The sequence below is a fragment of the Pantherophis guttatus genome, chromosome 9 (genome assembly GCF_059756535.1).
Source record: "Pantherophis guttatus breed Tessera chromosome 9, ASM5975653v1, whole genome shotgun sequence".
Classification (NCBI taxonomy): domain Eukaryota; kingdom Metazoa; phylum Chordata; class Lepidosauria; order Squamata; family Colubridae; genus Pantherophis; species Pantherophis guttatus.
Window position 1 is genome coordinate 3,968,567 of NC_142071.1, and position 16,434 is coordinate 3,985,000.

At 44.4% G+C, this 16,434-nt stretch overlaps 1 protein-coding gene across 1 annotated transcript in view; it reads left to right on the forward strand.

The window, feature by feature from the left end:
• The window catches only part of LOC117658248 (disintegrin and metalloproteinase domain-containing protein 32-like), a 42,226-nt gene that overhangs the window by 18,831 nt on the left and 6,961 nt on the right, over nucleotides 1-16,434 (forward strand). The window contains exons 11-18 of the mRNA XM_060684886.2: nucleotides 946-1,082; nucleotides 2,474-2,654; nucleotides 4,649-4,744; nucleotides 6,387-6,585; nucleotides 8,858-8,963; nucleotides 10,206-10,389; nucleotides 12,712-12,792; nucleotides 13,753-13,864. Of these exons, the coding sequence (XP_060540869.2) occupies nucleotides 946-1,082; nucleotides 2,474-2,654; nucleotides 4,649-4,744; nucleotides 6,387-6,585; nucleotides 8,858-8,963; nucleotides 10,206-10,389; nucleotides 12,712-12,792; nucleotides 13,753-13,864 (1,096 nt within the window). The remainder of the gene's footprint in view (nucleotides 1-945; nucleotides 1,083-2,473; nucleotides 2,655-4,648; nucleotides 4,745-6,386; nucleotides 6,586-8,857; nucleotides 8,964-10,205; nucleotides 10,390-12,711; nucleotides 12,793-13,752; nucleotides 13,865-16,434) is intronic.

Genomic DNA, 16,434 nt, shown 5'->3' on the forward strand with positions numbered 1-16,434 from the left:
CAGGACCCCCACGTGGCTCATTTTTGGCTGGTAGAGTGCTGTTGAAGGCATCCATCCCATCTCCCCCTGCTCGTTTACCCCCTTCCCCCAGGCCCATGGAGGAGAACTATAATGCTGATCTGGCCCTCGAAGAAATCCAGTTTGATACCCCTGGTATAGGGTAAAATGGCGGTCGGGTGCAGTGTTAATTGAGGGATGGGATAGAGCATTAGCATAAATGGATATTTTGCTATATAAACGTCAACGCCTTAGTTACAGGGGTGGGCAAATGTGGCCCTTTTACAACCTGTGGACTTCAACTCCCAGAATTCCTGTGACAGCCAAGCCAAGCTGTCTCAGGAATTCTGGGAGTTGAAGTCCACAGGTCATAAAGAGGCCATATTTCCCCACCCCTGCCTTAATATAAAGAAAGGAAGGTGGAAGGAGCAAGATTATTTTCCTCTCTTCTGACCATCTCCCAATTTTTTTAAAAAATGTCTGTGAATATTGAACTCCTCAGACTGGATATGCATTCGGAGGCCCTACTAGGCCCAAAACGGGGCACAGGGGTGTGTGTGACACCTCCCGCGGCCCATTCTTGCTCCCAGGGGGGTACAGAAGACCAAGTGCTGCCTGTCACACCCCCTGGCCACGCCCACCATGGCCACGCCCACCCAGCCGGTCATTAGGGCAGAGAACCGGTTGTTAAATTATTTGAATCCCACCATCGGTTGCATTCATGGAGACGAAGAGCAACCCCGAAGCATTTAGCACTGCCTGAAAACGCAGCGGTCAAAACAAGGCCAGGGTCTCCCCTTATGGGCAGATAAACTTCTGATCAAATCTTTGCGGGTTATAAAAATCCAAGATATTCCCAAGCTCTTAAAAGACTCGTTCAGCACCCAGAATGTTCTGCCTTTCGTCATTCGTGGTTATCGCTTTTCATGGATTTCTGCTTTCTCTTAGTTTCAAAACGGGATGACCTTGGAAGCCTTCTCAGTGATAGTGGCACAGTTGCTCGGTTTTAGTGTCGGATTGTATTTTGATGACAACAGAGAATGTCACTGTTCGGGAACCATCTGTTTGATGAACACCAGAGCAGCGTAAGCCTTTATATCATCGTTTGACAACACTATCAAACTATTTAGTAAGGCTGTATTACTATTATTGGGACGCGGTGGCTCACTGGCTAAGACGCTGAGCTTGTCGATCGAAAGGTCGGCAGTTCAGCGGTTCGAATCCCTAGTGCCGCGTAACGGGGTGAGCTCCCGTTACTTGTCCCAGCTTCTGCCAACCTAGCAGTTCGAAAGCAGGTAAAAAAAGCAAGTAGAAAAATAGGGACCACCTTTGGTGGGAAGGGAACAGCGTTCCGTGCGCCTTTGGCGTTGAGTCATGCCAGCCACATGACCACGGAGACGTCTTCGGACAGCGCTGGCTCTTCGGCTTTGAAACGGAGATGAGCACTATCCCCTAAAGTCAGGAACGACTAGCACATATGTGTGAGGGGAACCTTTACCTTTATTACTATTCTTCTTATCTTTCCTATTTCCTATCTCCTTTTCTACTTCTGACTATAACTTTATTGCTTGCATCTTTACGATTTATATTGTTTTATTTAGTTTCCTAGTATGATTTATGTTGATTGCTTATTTAGTATCTTATGACTATCACTAAGTGTTGTATATCTTACGATTGATGATGAATGCCTTTTTAGGGTGATGATCATGATTTACCACTTTACCTCAGCTTTGGCTGAGGAATTCTGGGAGTTGAAGTCCACAAGGCTTAAAGTTGTCAAGGCTGGAGACCCCAGATCTAGTCCAACCCCCCGCCCAAGCAGGAGACCCTACACTGTTTCTGACAGATGGCTGTCCAGTCTCTTCTTGAAAGCTTCCGGCGATGAAGCTCCCACAACTTCTGTTCCATTTGAGGGATTGTCACAGAGAACAGGGAATTGGTGTATTCTCCAAATCACCCGAGGACAGGACAAGAAATAATGGTTGGAAGCTTGTTAAGAAGACACCCAACAGAGAAGGAAGGAGAACTTTTCTGATTTGTGAGAAGAATTAAAATCAGTGGAATAGTTTGAGCCTCTGGGGATTGCGGATCACAGGTTTTTTTCCCCCAAAAAGAGACAGGGCAACCATTTGACCAGGATAATATACGGTCTTCTCTCTTGAGCAGTGGGTTGGACTAGAAGACTTCTGAGGTCCCTTCCAATTCTATTCTCCCATGTCCTATGTATAAGAGAGCAGCGCTTTCAACACAAAACCACTTGATTGTGAGAACAATGAATCGGTGGACTAGCTTGCCTCTGGGATTGTGGGCGCCCCATCGCCGGAGGTTTTCAAAAGGAGGTTGGATAACCATTTGACTGGGATGGTGTGAGGCTCTGGGCGGGGGTGGACTAGAGGACCTCCAAGGTACCTTCCATCCCTAGGATTCTGTGTTCTATTCAGAGCTGTGTCTTGTTTTGTTTTTTTTACCCTTCCAGACAGTCCAGTGGCATTAAGTCCTTCAGTAGCTGCAGTGTCAAAGATTTCCAGAATTTCCTGAACTCTGCATGGTCACAATGTCTTCAGAACAAGCCGCATTTTGATATCTCCTACCGAGCACCCCTCTGTGGCAACCGCGTGGTCGAAGACGGGGAGCAATGTGACTGTGGCACAGTGAAGGTTTGCAAGAAAAAAAAAGGGAGGGGAAATCAGAGGGAAGCTATCTGCGTATTAGATGAGAACACACAATAAAGCAGCTTGCTCTATCGTTGTGTGCACGGTGTCCATGCACATCTGGGCACATGTTTGTAAAAACCGGAGGGTGCCACCTAGCAGTGTCCAGGATCCTGGTTTTCTGACTTCCAATTCAACCAATTGGTTATGATAAATATTTACCGTATTTTTCATAGTATAAGACGCACCTTCCCCCCCCCAAAAGCGGTTGAAAATCTGGGTGCGTCTTATACTCCAAATGTAGCCCCGCCCAGCTTCTCAAACGGAGGTTTCAGAGGCTGAAAAAAAGCATCAGAAACGAAGCTTCAGAAAAAAATCCTCGAAACAGAACTTCAGAAAAAAAGCCTCCAAACAGAGCTTCAGAAAAAAAGCCTCCAAACAGAGCTTCAGAAAAAAAGCCTCCAAACAGAACTTCAGAAAAAAAGCCTCCAAACAGAACTTCAGAAAAAAAGCCTCCAAACAGAGCTTCAGAGGCTTTTTTTCTGAAGCTCTGTTTCAGAGGCAGGAAAAGAAGTTTTTTCTGAAATGGAGTTTCAGAAGTTTCAGAGGCAGAAAAAAAAAAGCAAGGCACAGAGCTCACAACCAAGGAACCTGTTGCTAAAATTCACCTCTGGGAACAGCTGATTGGGGGTATCCCGGGAGGCTGATTCACCTGCCAATCAGCTTTTTTTCTTATTTTCCTCCCCAAAAACTAAGGTGCGTCTTATACTCTGAAAAATACGGTACTTTCGTTTAGACTATGTGACAATACCTTGTGCGCCTCCAGACAACTGGGTTCATTCAGAAGCTGGATTAAAGGGGCTACATGAACACAGCCTCAATGCTTTGTTTCCCACTGGACTCTGGGTGAGCGACTTCTGCCTATGGTGTCTCATTACCTTCCGCTTCAGTTTATGGGACAATGCGTCACAGCCAACTTGCTGTGGCCAACACACCACGGCCAACTCACCTCAGCCAACTCGTCATGGCCAACTAGCCGTGAGACAACTCACTGCCAGACAATTGAACAATTCTATGTAAGCGGTGCGGTGGCCTAGAGGTGGAGCTCTTGCTTCACAATCAGGAGGCTGTGGGTTCAATCCTAGGTAGAGGCAGATATTTCTCTCTCTGGGCACAATGAGAATAAATCTGCTGAACAAAACTCCTCATCGCCGACAGGAAAGGCATCCGGCCAGTAAACACTCTGCTAGTTTCATTCAGTTGCCCAGACTCCATCCCGCTAGGGATTATGGGGTCGTTCAAAAGACGATGATTTCATGATTTAAAATAAATAAAAATTATTTTAAACTCTGCCATTCCCATTTCATCCTGTTCCCTCCTTTGTGCATCCTTTCTTTCATGATTCTATTCCACCATTTCTTTGGTATTAGGGTAACTCTTGTCCCGCAACGAGTTGCGACATGGCCGTGGGAAGCTGTCCTGCAGCGAGTTGGCCACGGCAAGTAAGCCATGGTCAGCTGGCCGTGACAAGTTGGCCACGGCGAGTTGGCCACGGCGAATTGTCATAGATAGACCCTTATGGGACTGGTGTCCCATTTCTCCATCCATGATCCATGCATTCTTTATGCCAGACAATTCATCAAATGGAACAGAGTTGCTTCCCAGAGTCGTGGGTGCTCCATCATTGGAGGTTGTCCAAAATAAAATAAAAGACTGGAAATCTATTTGTCCAGGAGGGTATCTCTGCTTAGGACAGGGGGTTGAACTAAATCAGGGGTCTCCAACCTTGGCAACTTTAAGACTTGTGGACTTCAACTCCCAGAATTCCTCAGCCAGCAAGCTGGCTGAGGAATTCTGGGAGTTGAAGTCCACAAGTCTTAAAGTCTTAAAGTTGCCGAGGTTGGAGACCCCTGAAGTAGATAACCTCCAAGTTCCTTCCAGCCAGATGATTCTGTTGTTCTGTGAGGCTCAGCTCCCCGATATGTTCCTTTTGTTTGCAGGAATGTGAACACCATCCTTGCTGTGAGTCGGACTGCACTTTGAAAGCAGGGATGCAGTGCGCCCAAGGAGACTGTTGCTTGCTGGGAACCTGCAGGGTAAGTTCCGGCCAAGGTGGGACGGAATGGAAGCTATGGGCACTTGGGACTCGCTGCCCAAGGACGGCTGCCATCGTGTGTTTTGTTTTGTTTTGTTTTGTTTTGTTTTGTTTTGTTTTGTTTTGTTTTGTTTTGTTTTGTTTTGTTTTGTTTTGTTTTGTTTTGTTTTGTTCTGTTCTGTTCTGTTCTGTTCTGTTCTGTTCTGTTCTGTTTGGTTTTGTTTGACCTCTCTACTGAATATAGCATAACCGAGTTGGAAGGGATTATTTGTTCTCACTGACAGAAAATTTCTCCGTAGTTGTAGCTTGGATCCTTCCTTGATATGTTTCCAGCTGTTATTTCTGGTCTTGCCTTCAGGTGCTTTGGAGAGTAGGTTGGATCCTCCTCCTCCTCCTCTTCCTCCTCCTCCTCCTCCTCCTCCTCCTCCTCCTCCTCCTCCTCCTCCTCCTCCTCCTCCTCCTCCTCCTTCTTCTCCTTCTCCTTCTCCTTCTCCTTCTCTTCCTCCTTCTCCTCCTTCCTCTTCCTCTCCTCCTCCTTGTCCTCCTCTTCCTCTTCCTCTTCCTCTTCCTCCTCCTCCTCCTCCTCCTCCTCCTCCTCCTCCTCCTCCTCCTCCTCCTCCTCCTCCTCCTCCTCCTCCTCCTCCTCTTCTTCTTCTTCTTCTTCTTCTTCTTCTTCTTCTTCTTCTTCTTCTTCTTCTTCTTCTTCTTCTTCTTCTTCTTCTTCTTCTTTTTCTTCTCCTTCTCCTTCTCCTTCTCCTTCTCCTTCTCCTTCTCCTTCTCCTTCTTCTTCTTCCCTTGCTGCTCCTCCTTCTCCCCTCCCTCCCTCCCTCGCCCTTCCTCTCTCTCTCCACTCTCATTTCTGTGTTTGATGTGGGTAATGAAACATCTCAAGAGAGGAGCTGCAATACTTTACTTCCCAACACGTTGGCACCACAATTCTTCCTAATATAATACAGGTAGTCCTGTTGTAAATCAAGGTCTACAATGAATGAGCTGGAAGGGACCTTGGAGGTCTTCTAGTCCAGCCCCAGGCTCAAGCAGGAGACCCTGTACCATTTCAGACAAGTGACTGTCTAGTCTCTTCTTAAAAGCCTCCAGTGATGGAGCGCCCACGATTTCTGGAGGCAAGCTGTTCCACTGGTTAATTGTCCTCACTGTTAGGAACTTTGTCTTTAATTCAGTGTTTAAAGGTAAAGGTTCCCTGAGCACATATGTGCTAGTCGTTCCTGACTCTAGGGGGCGGTGCTCATCTCTGTTTCAAAGCCAAAGAGCCAGCGCTGTTCGAAGACGTCTCCGTGGTCATGTGGCCGGCATGACTCAATGCCAAAGGCGCACGGAACGCTCTTCCCTTCCCACCAAAGGTGGTCCCTATTTTTCTACTTGCATTTTTTACATGCTTTCGAACTGCTAGGTTGGCAGAAGCTGGGACAAGTAACGGGAGCTCACCCCGTTACGCGGCACTAGGGATTCGAACCGCTGAATTGCCGACCTTTCGATCGACAAGCTCAGCGTCTTAGCCACTGAGCCACCGCGTCCCTCTTTATTTAGTTTCTCCTTCATTCTCTAAAATTCAGACCTCTACCTGCATGCAGCTTGAGTCCTGCCTACAGTTAATTGACAGAAAGTCTTTGTCTGTCTTGCAGTTGAAGGGCAAGGGAACTTTATGCAGAGAATTGGAGGATTCTGATTGTGATCTCAAAGAGTTTTGCAACGGTACCTCGGCCGAATGCTCGGAAAACCATTACGTGGAGGATGGACACTGGTGCGAACACCGAACCGGGATTTGCATGCAAGGAAGGTGCCAAAGCGCGGATCGATGGTGCCGGAAAATATTCGGACAACGTAATAATCGTTTCTCTCCATTTAATCTCTTTTGATTTCCATCTTGGTTCTTTTCCCACCGTGCTTTTCTAAACGAATGTAGAACCGAACTTGGGGTAGGGAAGGAACGAACAAGCCAGGCGGGGTGGAATTCAATTTTTTTTACTACCGGTTCTGTGGGCGTGGCTTGGTGGGAGCGGTGTGTCTTGGTGGGCATGTCTTGGTGGGCATGGCAGGGGAAGGATACTGCAAAATCTCCATTCCCTCCCCACTCCTGGGGGAAGGATATTGCAAAATCTCCCTTCCCACCCCACTCTGGGGCCAGCCAGAGGTGGTATTTGCCGGTTCCCCAAACTGCTCGAAATTTCTGCTATCGGTTCTCCAGAACCTGTCAGAACCTGCTGGATTTCATCCCCTGGTCCTTGCCCCCCATCAAACGTGGAAGTGGGGATGAATTTCAAGGGGAATAAGCCTGACGTTTTCCTTTAGGGCTGTGTGTGTATGTGAGAGAGAGAGGGGGGGGGGAAGAGAGAGAAAGAAAGAGAGAGGGGGGGTGTGGTGAGAAAAAGAAGAGAAGAGAGAGAGAGAAGAGAGAGGGGGGGAGAGAAAAAGAGGGGAGAAAGAGAGAGAGGGGAGAGAGTGAAAGAGAGAGAAAGAGAGAGAGAAAGAGAAAGAGAGAGGGGGGTGTACAGAGAAAAAGAAGAGAAGAGAGAGAAGAGAGAAAGAGAGGGGAGAGAGAAAGAGAGAGAGGGGAGAGAGAAAAAGAAGAGAAAGAAGAGATAAAGAGAGAGAGAAGAGAGAGAAAGAGAGAGAGAAGAGGAAGAAAGAGAAAGGGGGGTGTAGAGAGAAAAAGAAGAGAAGAGAGAGAAGAGAGAAAGAGAGGGGAGAGAGAAAGAGAGAGGGGGAGAGAGAAAAAGAAGAGAAGAGAGAGAGAAGAGAGAAAGAGAGAGGGGGTGTACAGAGAAAAAGAAGAGAAGAGAGAGAAGAGAGAGAGAGAGGGGAGAGAAAAAGAGAGAGGGGAGAGAAAGAGAGGGGGAGAGAGAAAAAGAAGACAGAGAAGACAGAAAGAGAGAAGAAAGAAAGAGAGAGAAGAGAGAGAGAAAGAGAGAGGGGGAGAGAGGGGGGTTGATGAATGGAACATTGATCAGAATTTATTCAGGGGAAGAAGAAATTATCTCAAGCATTTACTTCTTAGTGCTGATAAAAGCACCCTTTCTTTAAAAAAAAAAAAATATTAGGAGCAATTCCCATAGAGGATGTCAATGGAGATTCTCAGTCCTCCAAATCACGGTTGTCCCAAAAGTGCTTTTTTCCCCAAGAGGCAACTAGACTTCCTTGGTTTTTTCTTTGAAGACCTTTCGCTTCTCATCCAAGAAGCTTCTTCAGCTGCTTCTTGGATGAGAAGCGAAAAGTCGTCAAAAAGGAAAAAAACGAGGAAAACCATAGATGCTGCTCTCTCTCTCCATCAACGGGAGCTAAAACCAATCAGCTTTCAGTTGTGTGTGTGTGTGGAAGTGCTACAAACAGGGTGACATTGTGCTATCACATCTACCTCCATTTATTTCTCAGGGTGGTGGGGGCAGTACTGTCAGCAGAAATGTCTCCCCCACCCCAGTTGTGGCCCGTCAACGGCCTGTGCGGATTGTAGCTGATTCCGACAGCGAGGAGGCTGGTGTGGTGCTGTGCCAGCAGCCTGTGCAGTTGGTGCTCGAGTCGAACAGTGAGGAGGCTGGAGAAGATGTGGTGCCAGAGGCGGGGATTCAGCCAGGGCCTTCAGAACCTGCAGAAGCTCCCATAAGTGAAGAGGATGAAGAGGAGGAGCCTCTTCTCAATGCACGGGCGCGCAGAGCTGCCAAAAGGCAGGAGGGGCTCCTCAGGAGGAGGTCTCCTCGAGAGTAAGGCTAGGGGCTAATTGGCCACTCCCTTAGCCTATTTAAGAAGGAACATCGCTTGCAACAAGCTGTAGAGAACAACTTTAGTTCACTCTCCTTCGCGTCTGGATTCTCTGCAAATTGCTTCTGGGCTTTCTGCCAACCTTAGTAAGACTGATTACCTTATCTTAGAATTCTGGTAGGCTGTTAAGACAGTTTATTAACAGCCTTTGGTTGAAAAAGACTGAGTTATTTGAGTAACATAATCTTTGTATAGATTTTGTGTGTGCTGCGTTCTTTGGGGTCCATAGCTGGGGCAGAACAGCCCCCTCCCACAAATAACCAGAATGCATCTTCTTAGGCTTCGGACGGCCTCTTTTGTCTCTACTAAACCTTTGGACCTGGTGTGCTGTATTTTTCAGAATCGAAAAGCGGCTCTCTTCAATGCTACGAAGAAATTAACAGTCAAAAGGACAGGATGGGCCACTGCGGTTCTACTGCGAGAGGATACCAGGACTGTCAGTGGCAGTATGTCGCAACACACTCACAAACTAACTAGAAATCAAGTGCTCTGCTCTGTGACCGTTGTGGCTCTCTTGAAGTCCCCCGAGGGTTATGCTGTGAGATAGTCAGTGGTGGGTTTTTACCGGTTCGTCCCCCGCTTGGACCTGGGGACTAAAACCTACGATGAATGGTTGCAGGAACTGGGCATGGCTAGTTTAGTGAAGAGAAGGACCATGAGCCGAGGTGGCGCAGTGGTTAGAGTGCAGTACTGCAGCTACTTCAGCTGACTGCTAGTTCAGCAGATCAGCGGATCAAATCTCACCAGGCTCAAGGTTGACTCAGCCTTCCATCCTTCCGAGGTGGGTAAAATGAGGACCCAGATTGTTGGGGGCAATATGCTATTTAGTATACTGTCTTTGGTGTAGGCCGCCCAGAGTCCTCGGAGAGTGGGCGGCATAGAAATATGAATAATAAAATAAATAAATAAATAAATAAATAAATAAATAAATAATTAAATAAGAGACAGGATAGCAGTCTTCCAATATTTGAGGGGCTGCCACAGAGAGGAGGAAGGGGGTCGAGCTATTTTCCAAAGCACCCGAAAGCCAGACAAGGAATAATGGATGGAAACTGATCAAGGAGATTTTCAACCTAGAAATAAGGAGGGATTTCCTGACAGTGAGAACAATCAACCTATGGAACAGAAGTTGCCTTCAGAAGTTGTGGGAGCTTCATCACTGGAGGCTTTCAAGAAGAGACTGGACTGCCATCGGTCAGAAACGGTGTAGGGTCTCCTGCTTGGGTAGGGGGGTTGGACTAGATGACCTTTAAGGTCCCTTCCATCTCTGTTATTCTATATTCAATGGAATCACTGGCCTTCAGAGGTTGTGGGAGCTTCATCGCTGGAAGCTTTCAAGGGGAGACTGGACTGCCTTCTGTCAGAAATGGTGTAGGGTCTCCTGTTTAGGTGGGGTGGGGGGTTTAGGAATTCTGGGAGTTGAAGTCCACAGGGTGTGAAAGAGCCAAGTTTGCCTACCACTGGAGTAGATGACCTACAAGGTCCCTTCCAACTCTGTTAATCTGAAACAAATCTGGTTTAAACAAACAAACAAACAAACAAAAGAAAAGGAACGAACAAACAACATTCACCTATCCTCAAACAAACCCACTGTATGTTGGCGGAGGTTAGAATATTTCTTCTACGGGACGCCGGTAGCGGATGTGAAAGTGGGCTCCACTCTCTGTTTCTTTATATTCCGTCCGCAGAGATCTGAGGTGTGGGAAACTGGTTTGCGACTATCCGAACAGAGTCCCTTTCTTTTTGGAAAACGCCGCCATCATTTACGCCAAAGTGCAGAATCGCTTATGCGTCACTTTAGATTATTTGAAGGGGCCTGGAATAAAAGATCCGTTTCTGATTCACGATGGCACCGTCTGCGGAGAGAACAAGGTAATGGTTTGAATTTGGGCTACGAAAGCCCATCGGACGTGTCGGATAACGGGTCTGGCTTAGAGGCTTGTCACAAGGGATCAACTATTTTCCTTCCAAGATGGCTCTTCTACCCCAAGGGGATCCCAAAAGTCAAAATGTTGCTTGGCCTTGGCTGATTAGAGGAAAAGCTTTGATTCATTCTCTCTCTGTGTCTCTCTCTTTCCCTTTCTCTTTCTCTCTTCTCTCTCTCTCCTCTCTTTCTTTCTCTCTCTTTCTCTCTCGCTCTCTCTTCTCTCTCTATTTTTTTTTTTTTAAATTTGATTTATATGCCGCCCTTCTCCGGAGACTCAGGGCGGCTTACAATGCATTAAGCAATAGCCTTCATCCTTTTGTATATTTATACAAAGTCAGTTTATTGCCCCCACAATCCGGGTCCTAGTTTATATGTATATATATTTATATATCTATATCTATATCTATATCTATATCTATATCTATATCTATATCTATATCTATCTATATCTATCTATATCTATCTATCTATCTATCTATCTATCTATCTATCTATCTATCTATCTATCTATCTATCATCTATCTATCTATCTATCTATGTTTATATATCTCTCTCTTTCTCTCTTTCTCTTTCTCTCTCTCTTTTCTCTCTATTTGGACTGGACTGGACTGATGGGATTTTAATTTTTAACTTGTTAGTCTTAATTGCACTTTTAACTGTTAAATTATGAGATTTGGATTTAATTTCTTTTTAACTTTTTCATTAGATGTTTTTTTTACTGTTGTGAGCCCCCTGAGTCCGGCTGGAGATAGGGCGGCATATAAATTTCATTAAATAAATAAATAAATGAATAAATTTATATATATCTCTTTTTCTCTTTCTCTTTCTCTCTCTCTTTCTCTCTTTCTCGCCCCCTCTCTCCCCCTCTCTTTCTCTCTCTCTCTCTTCTCTCTCTATTTATCTCTCTCTTTTTCTCTTTCTCTCTCCCTCTCTCCCACTCTCTCTCCAGCTCTTTCTCTCTCTTTCTCTCTCTCTCTTTTCTCTCTTTCTCTTTCTCTCCCCCTCTCTCCCCCTCTCTTTCTCTCTCTCTCTTTTTTCTCTATTTATCTCTCTTTCTCTCTCTCTCCCTCTCTCTCTCCAGCTCTTTCTCTCTTTCTCTCTCTTTTCTCTCTTTTTCTCTTTCTCTCTCCCTCTCTCTCTCCAGCTCTTTCTCTCTTTCTCTCTCTTTTCTCTCTCTTTCTCTTTCTCTCCCCCTCTCTTTCTCTCTCTCTTCTCTCTCTATTTATCTCTCTCTTTTTATCTTTCTCTTTCTCTCTTTCCCTCTTTCTCTCTTTCCCCAGCTCTCTCTCTCTCTCTTTGTCTCTCTTTGCTCTCTCATTCCCTTTCTCTCTCTCTCTTTCTTTTTTCTCTTCCTCCCTCCCTCCCTCCCTCTCTCCTCTTTCTCTCTCTCTCTCTCTCCCCCCCACACACACACTCACACACAACTTCCCTTGCCACTAGTGCTGAATGATAGTCTACTTCTGGTTGTGTAGATTTTATTTAGCGAAATATTTTATGTGGGGTCCTTGGTGCTCTCTAAGCTTGGTTGTTTTCTTGCAGATGGCCAGCTGCTCTGAATTGTCCTGTGGCGAGTGGTCCAAATCCAAGTTTAAATATGCTTGGAATTAGCACTATCATCGTCTATCATTGGGGGGGGGGAGATTAAAATAAATAAAACAAGTAACAACAATAACAATAATAATAAAATAAATGATTGGAAAAAAACCCCCTACCATATTTATTTATTTATTTGATAATATTTATATGCCGCCCTTCTCCTGAAGGACTCGGGGCGGCTCACAGCAATAAAACAAAACAATAAATAATGCTAAAGATCCCAATTAAAACCCCCAAATTAAAACTATAGCTCCCAAACAGATCAGAAGATTTGCTGAAAAAGCCATGTTATCCGAAACACCAGCAAACATCCTCATCGGCCTATCCCAGGTCCTTGGGAAGAACTCGATAGGCTGGGGAAAAAAAAAACGCTAAATCCATTCTGAACCTCTGGCTGACTGTGTGATGGACCAAAATTAATTAATTAATTAAAAAGAAAACAAACAAACAAACAAAAAACTCAAAGGGCAGACTTAAATGTCCCACTGGCTCTTTGCTGCCTTTTCTATCTTTCTAAGAGCCAAGTCATCCCAGGGGGCTCTTAATTCCACCATTTAATCCTACCGTTTCCTTCAACGGAAGCTTGGGTCTCTCGTTTTGTCAAACGGTTGCTTTTTAAATTTTTGTTTGTTCGTTTCAGCCTCCGTTTCTCTTTTTTTCCTCTTTTTAAGGTTTGCATGAATCAGAAGTGCGTCGATCGAGCCGTAATCAGAACAACCTGTAATGCAGAAACAAACTGCCACGGGAAAGGAGTGAGTTAGTAATAAAATCTGGAGCGTCAAAAGGGATTGTTCACTGTTGCACGCCTGCATTGATTTCACCATCACGCCTTCTCCTGGGGCAATTATAGGGCATGTCCCTTTTGAGGAGCGGCAAATGATCACTCCTTTGGGGTGAAGGGTAAAGCAATTTTAGCTGGGCGATATGATAGCGGTCTTCCAATATTTGAGGGGCTGCCACAGAGAGGAGGAAGGGGGTCAAGCTATTTTCCAAGGCACCTGAAGGCCAGACAAGGAACAATGGATGGAAACTGAACAAGGAGAGATTCAACCTGGAAATAAGGAGGAATTTTCTGACAGTGAGAGCAATCCACCAGGAGAAAGACTTGCCTTCAGAGCCAATGCAATCTAAATTGCATTAACAGAAGGATGCAATCAAGATCAAGGGAGGTACTAATACCACTCTATAAAGCCTTAGTAAGACCACACCAGTTTTGCTCACCACATTATAAAAAATATGTTGAGTGCAGAGAGGAGCAAGGAACAATGGATGGAAACTGAACAAGGAGAGAGTCAACCAAGAAGTAGAAATTTTCTGACAGTGAGAACAATCAACCCATGGAACAGAAGTTGCCTTCAGAAGTTGTGGGAGCTTCATCCCTGGAGGCTTTCAAGAAGAGAAAGGACTGCCATCTGTCAGAAATGGTGTAGGGTCTCCTGCTTGGGTGGGGGGTTGGACTAGATGACCTACAAGGTCCCTTCCCACTCTGTTAGTTAGAAATTTAAGGGATTGGTGGTACCAGTAAATTGACAGCCATTTTGTGAGGGCATCACAGCCAGTCCTTGTAGGATCTCAGGTGCGAAAATATCAAGGATTCCTGTGTCTCCCAGGATTGGAAGGGTGGGTGACAAATGCTGGAGCGAAAGAGTGACCCGGGATCAGGGAAATAATATATGTTTTTCTTCCCTTCCTCTTCCTCTGATACAATTCAGAAGTGCAACAACAAAGGCAATTGTCACTGCAACGCAGGCTGGGCTCCCCCTGACTGTGACGTATCAGACGAAGGAGGCCTAGGAGGAAGCATCGATAGCACTTTCCGAAGCGGTGTGTTTCCTCACTTCTGCATATTTTAAAAAAGAAGAAGTTGTACTTAACATTTGTGTCACAGTTGTGGGAGGAAGACTTAAATTGGACATCCAAGAAATAGATATAGATGGAGACTTAAGAGAGGAATGTGGGAGGCAAGTCAAAAAAAAAAAAAGAAAAAAAGAAAAGAAAAGCGATTAAAGTATTGAAGCGGGCAAGAGACGATGGATAGATGATTTTCATCTTTATCGTTGTTCTGATTCACTTTTCCCTTTTCCTCTCTTTCTTTTAAAGCATAGCAATCAAAGTATGAAGCGGGCAAGAGATGATGGATGGATGATTCCTCTTTTTTGTTGCTACTCTGAGTTGCTTTTCCCTTTCTTTCTCTCTCTCTCTAATCTCCCCCCCTCTTTTTCTAGGCAGGTGATATGATTAGAAGTTAGACTGTTTTTTTTTTATTATTTTTTTCATTTTTTAAATTTGATTTATATGCCGCCCTTCTCCGGAGACTCAGGGCGGCTTACAATGCGTTAAGCAATAGCCTTCATACTTTTGTATATTTATACAAAGTCAGCTTATTGCCCCCACAAACTGGGTCCTCAATTTACCCACCTTAGAAAGGATGGAAGGCTGAGTCAACCTTGAGCCTGGTAAGAATTGAACTTGCAGTAATTGCAGGTAGCTGGATGTTAAATGCTGCCTTAGGAGGCATTAGCCTCCTACGCCACTCAGGCTCCTTATATACATTTATATGTATATATGTAAATAAATCCATATTAGACTTGTATGTATAAAGGATACACTGAAATAAGGGAGAAAAAATGGATAAGTAAGAAATATTTAACCATTTCTTACGTTTCTTTTACCATGTCAGTGCAAAACTGTTGGAAAGAAACTATTGTTTAAACAGTCTTTTTTGTTTTTTTTGAAAAAATGTTTAATTAAAATTATTTTTTTTTAAAAAAGAAGTTAGACAGGAAAGAAAGAAAAAGCTTCTTAATAAAGGGTGACACGATTAATCATAATCATAACTTTATTTGTCGAGCATATATAAAATAACAGGTAAAAGTATAAACATAATTTGAAGACATGAAAAGAGTAAGTAAAAAAGGAATATTAGGACAGGGATGGAAGGCACGCTGGTGCATTTATGCACGGCCCCTTGCAGACCTCTTAGAAATGGGGTGAGGTCAACAGTAGACAGTCTAAGGTTAAAGTTTTGGGGGTTTGGGGAAGAAACTACAGAGACAGATAGTGCATTCCAGGCATTGACCACCCTGTTACTGAAGTCATATTTTCTGCAATTAAAGGCTAAAATAAGTGATAGAAATAAAGGGAATATTAATGTATACATTTTTATTTGATAAAATGAAAGTAATAATGAGAAATAGGTGGAATAATTGAATAATGATAGACTGTAACCTAATACTGCCTAATACTGATAGCATTGTGATTAACACCAGCTGTCTGCAATTACTGCTGGTTCGAATCTCACCAGGCTCAAGGTTGACTCAGCCTTCCATCCTTTCTAAGGTAGGTGAAATGAGGACCCAGTTTGTGGGGGCAATAAGCTGACTTTGTATAAATATACAAAAGTATGAAGGCTATTGCTTAGCACATTGTAAGCCGCCCTGAGTCTCCGGAGAAGGACGGCATATAAATCAATTTTTTTTTTAAAAAAAAATACAGATGTATATTGTTATTCGAAATACACGTTGATTGAATGTAATAATAATGTTCAATCTGATCAGTTTCATTTGTATTGGAATGTATGGGGCCCAGGTGCCACACTGTTCACACACTGATTTGAAATTTTTATAAAAAAATAAAAAAACCTTGGACAAAAACTACTTGTGTCGCAGATGGGGGTGTCTGCAGGAAAACAGGAGGGGTGGTGGCTGGCTCTGCCCTGCAGTGATGACACAGCCAACTTGCCATAGGACAACTGCCACGGGACAATTCAATCATTCAATTTAATTATTTAAAATGATAACAAAAAAATATTTTAATTTTTGTCCATCACATTTCGTTTTGTCCCACCTTTGCATCCTTTGGTTAATGATTCTGTTCCACCTTTTTTTTTTTTTTTTGATATTAGTATAACTCTTGTCCAGTGGAGAGCTGGCAGCAATGAGTTGTCCTGCAGTGAGTTGGCTACGGCAGGTTGGCCGTGGCAGTGGGAAGTTGGCCGTGGCGAGTTAGATGGAGTAGGGTTTCCTTTTGTTGAATTTTATACAATATTCAGCTTCCCAACAGGGTCCCAACGAATCTGTCTAGATTCGTTGACTATATATATTTCAATAATCTTTTCTTATGCACCTCTTAGTCCCTTCTACTTTAAAAGAGCTCCAAGTGAGACTTTCTTCCTTTGTAAAAGAGCTATCCTTCCTTCCTTCCTTCCTTCCTTCCTTCCTTCCTTCCTTCCTTCCTTCCTTCCTTCCTTCCTTCCTTCCTTCCTTCCTTCCTCTTCTCTCTCCTCTTTTTCCTTCCTTTCCCTTCCCTTCCTTCCTTCTTCTTCTCTTTTCTTTTTCCTTTCCTTCCTTTCCCCTCCCTCCCTTCCATCCTTCCTGACCTTCTTTCCTTTCTCA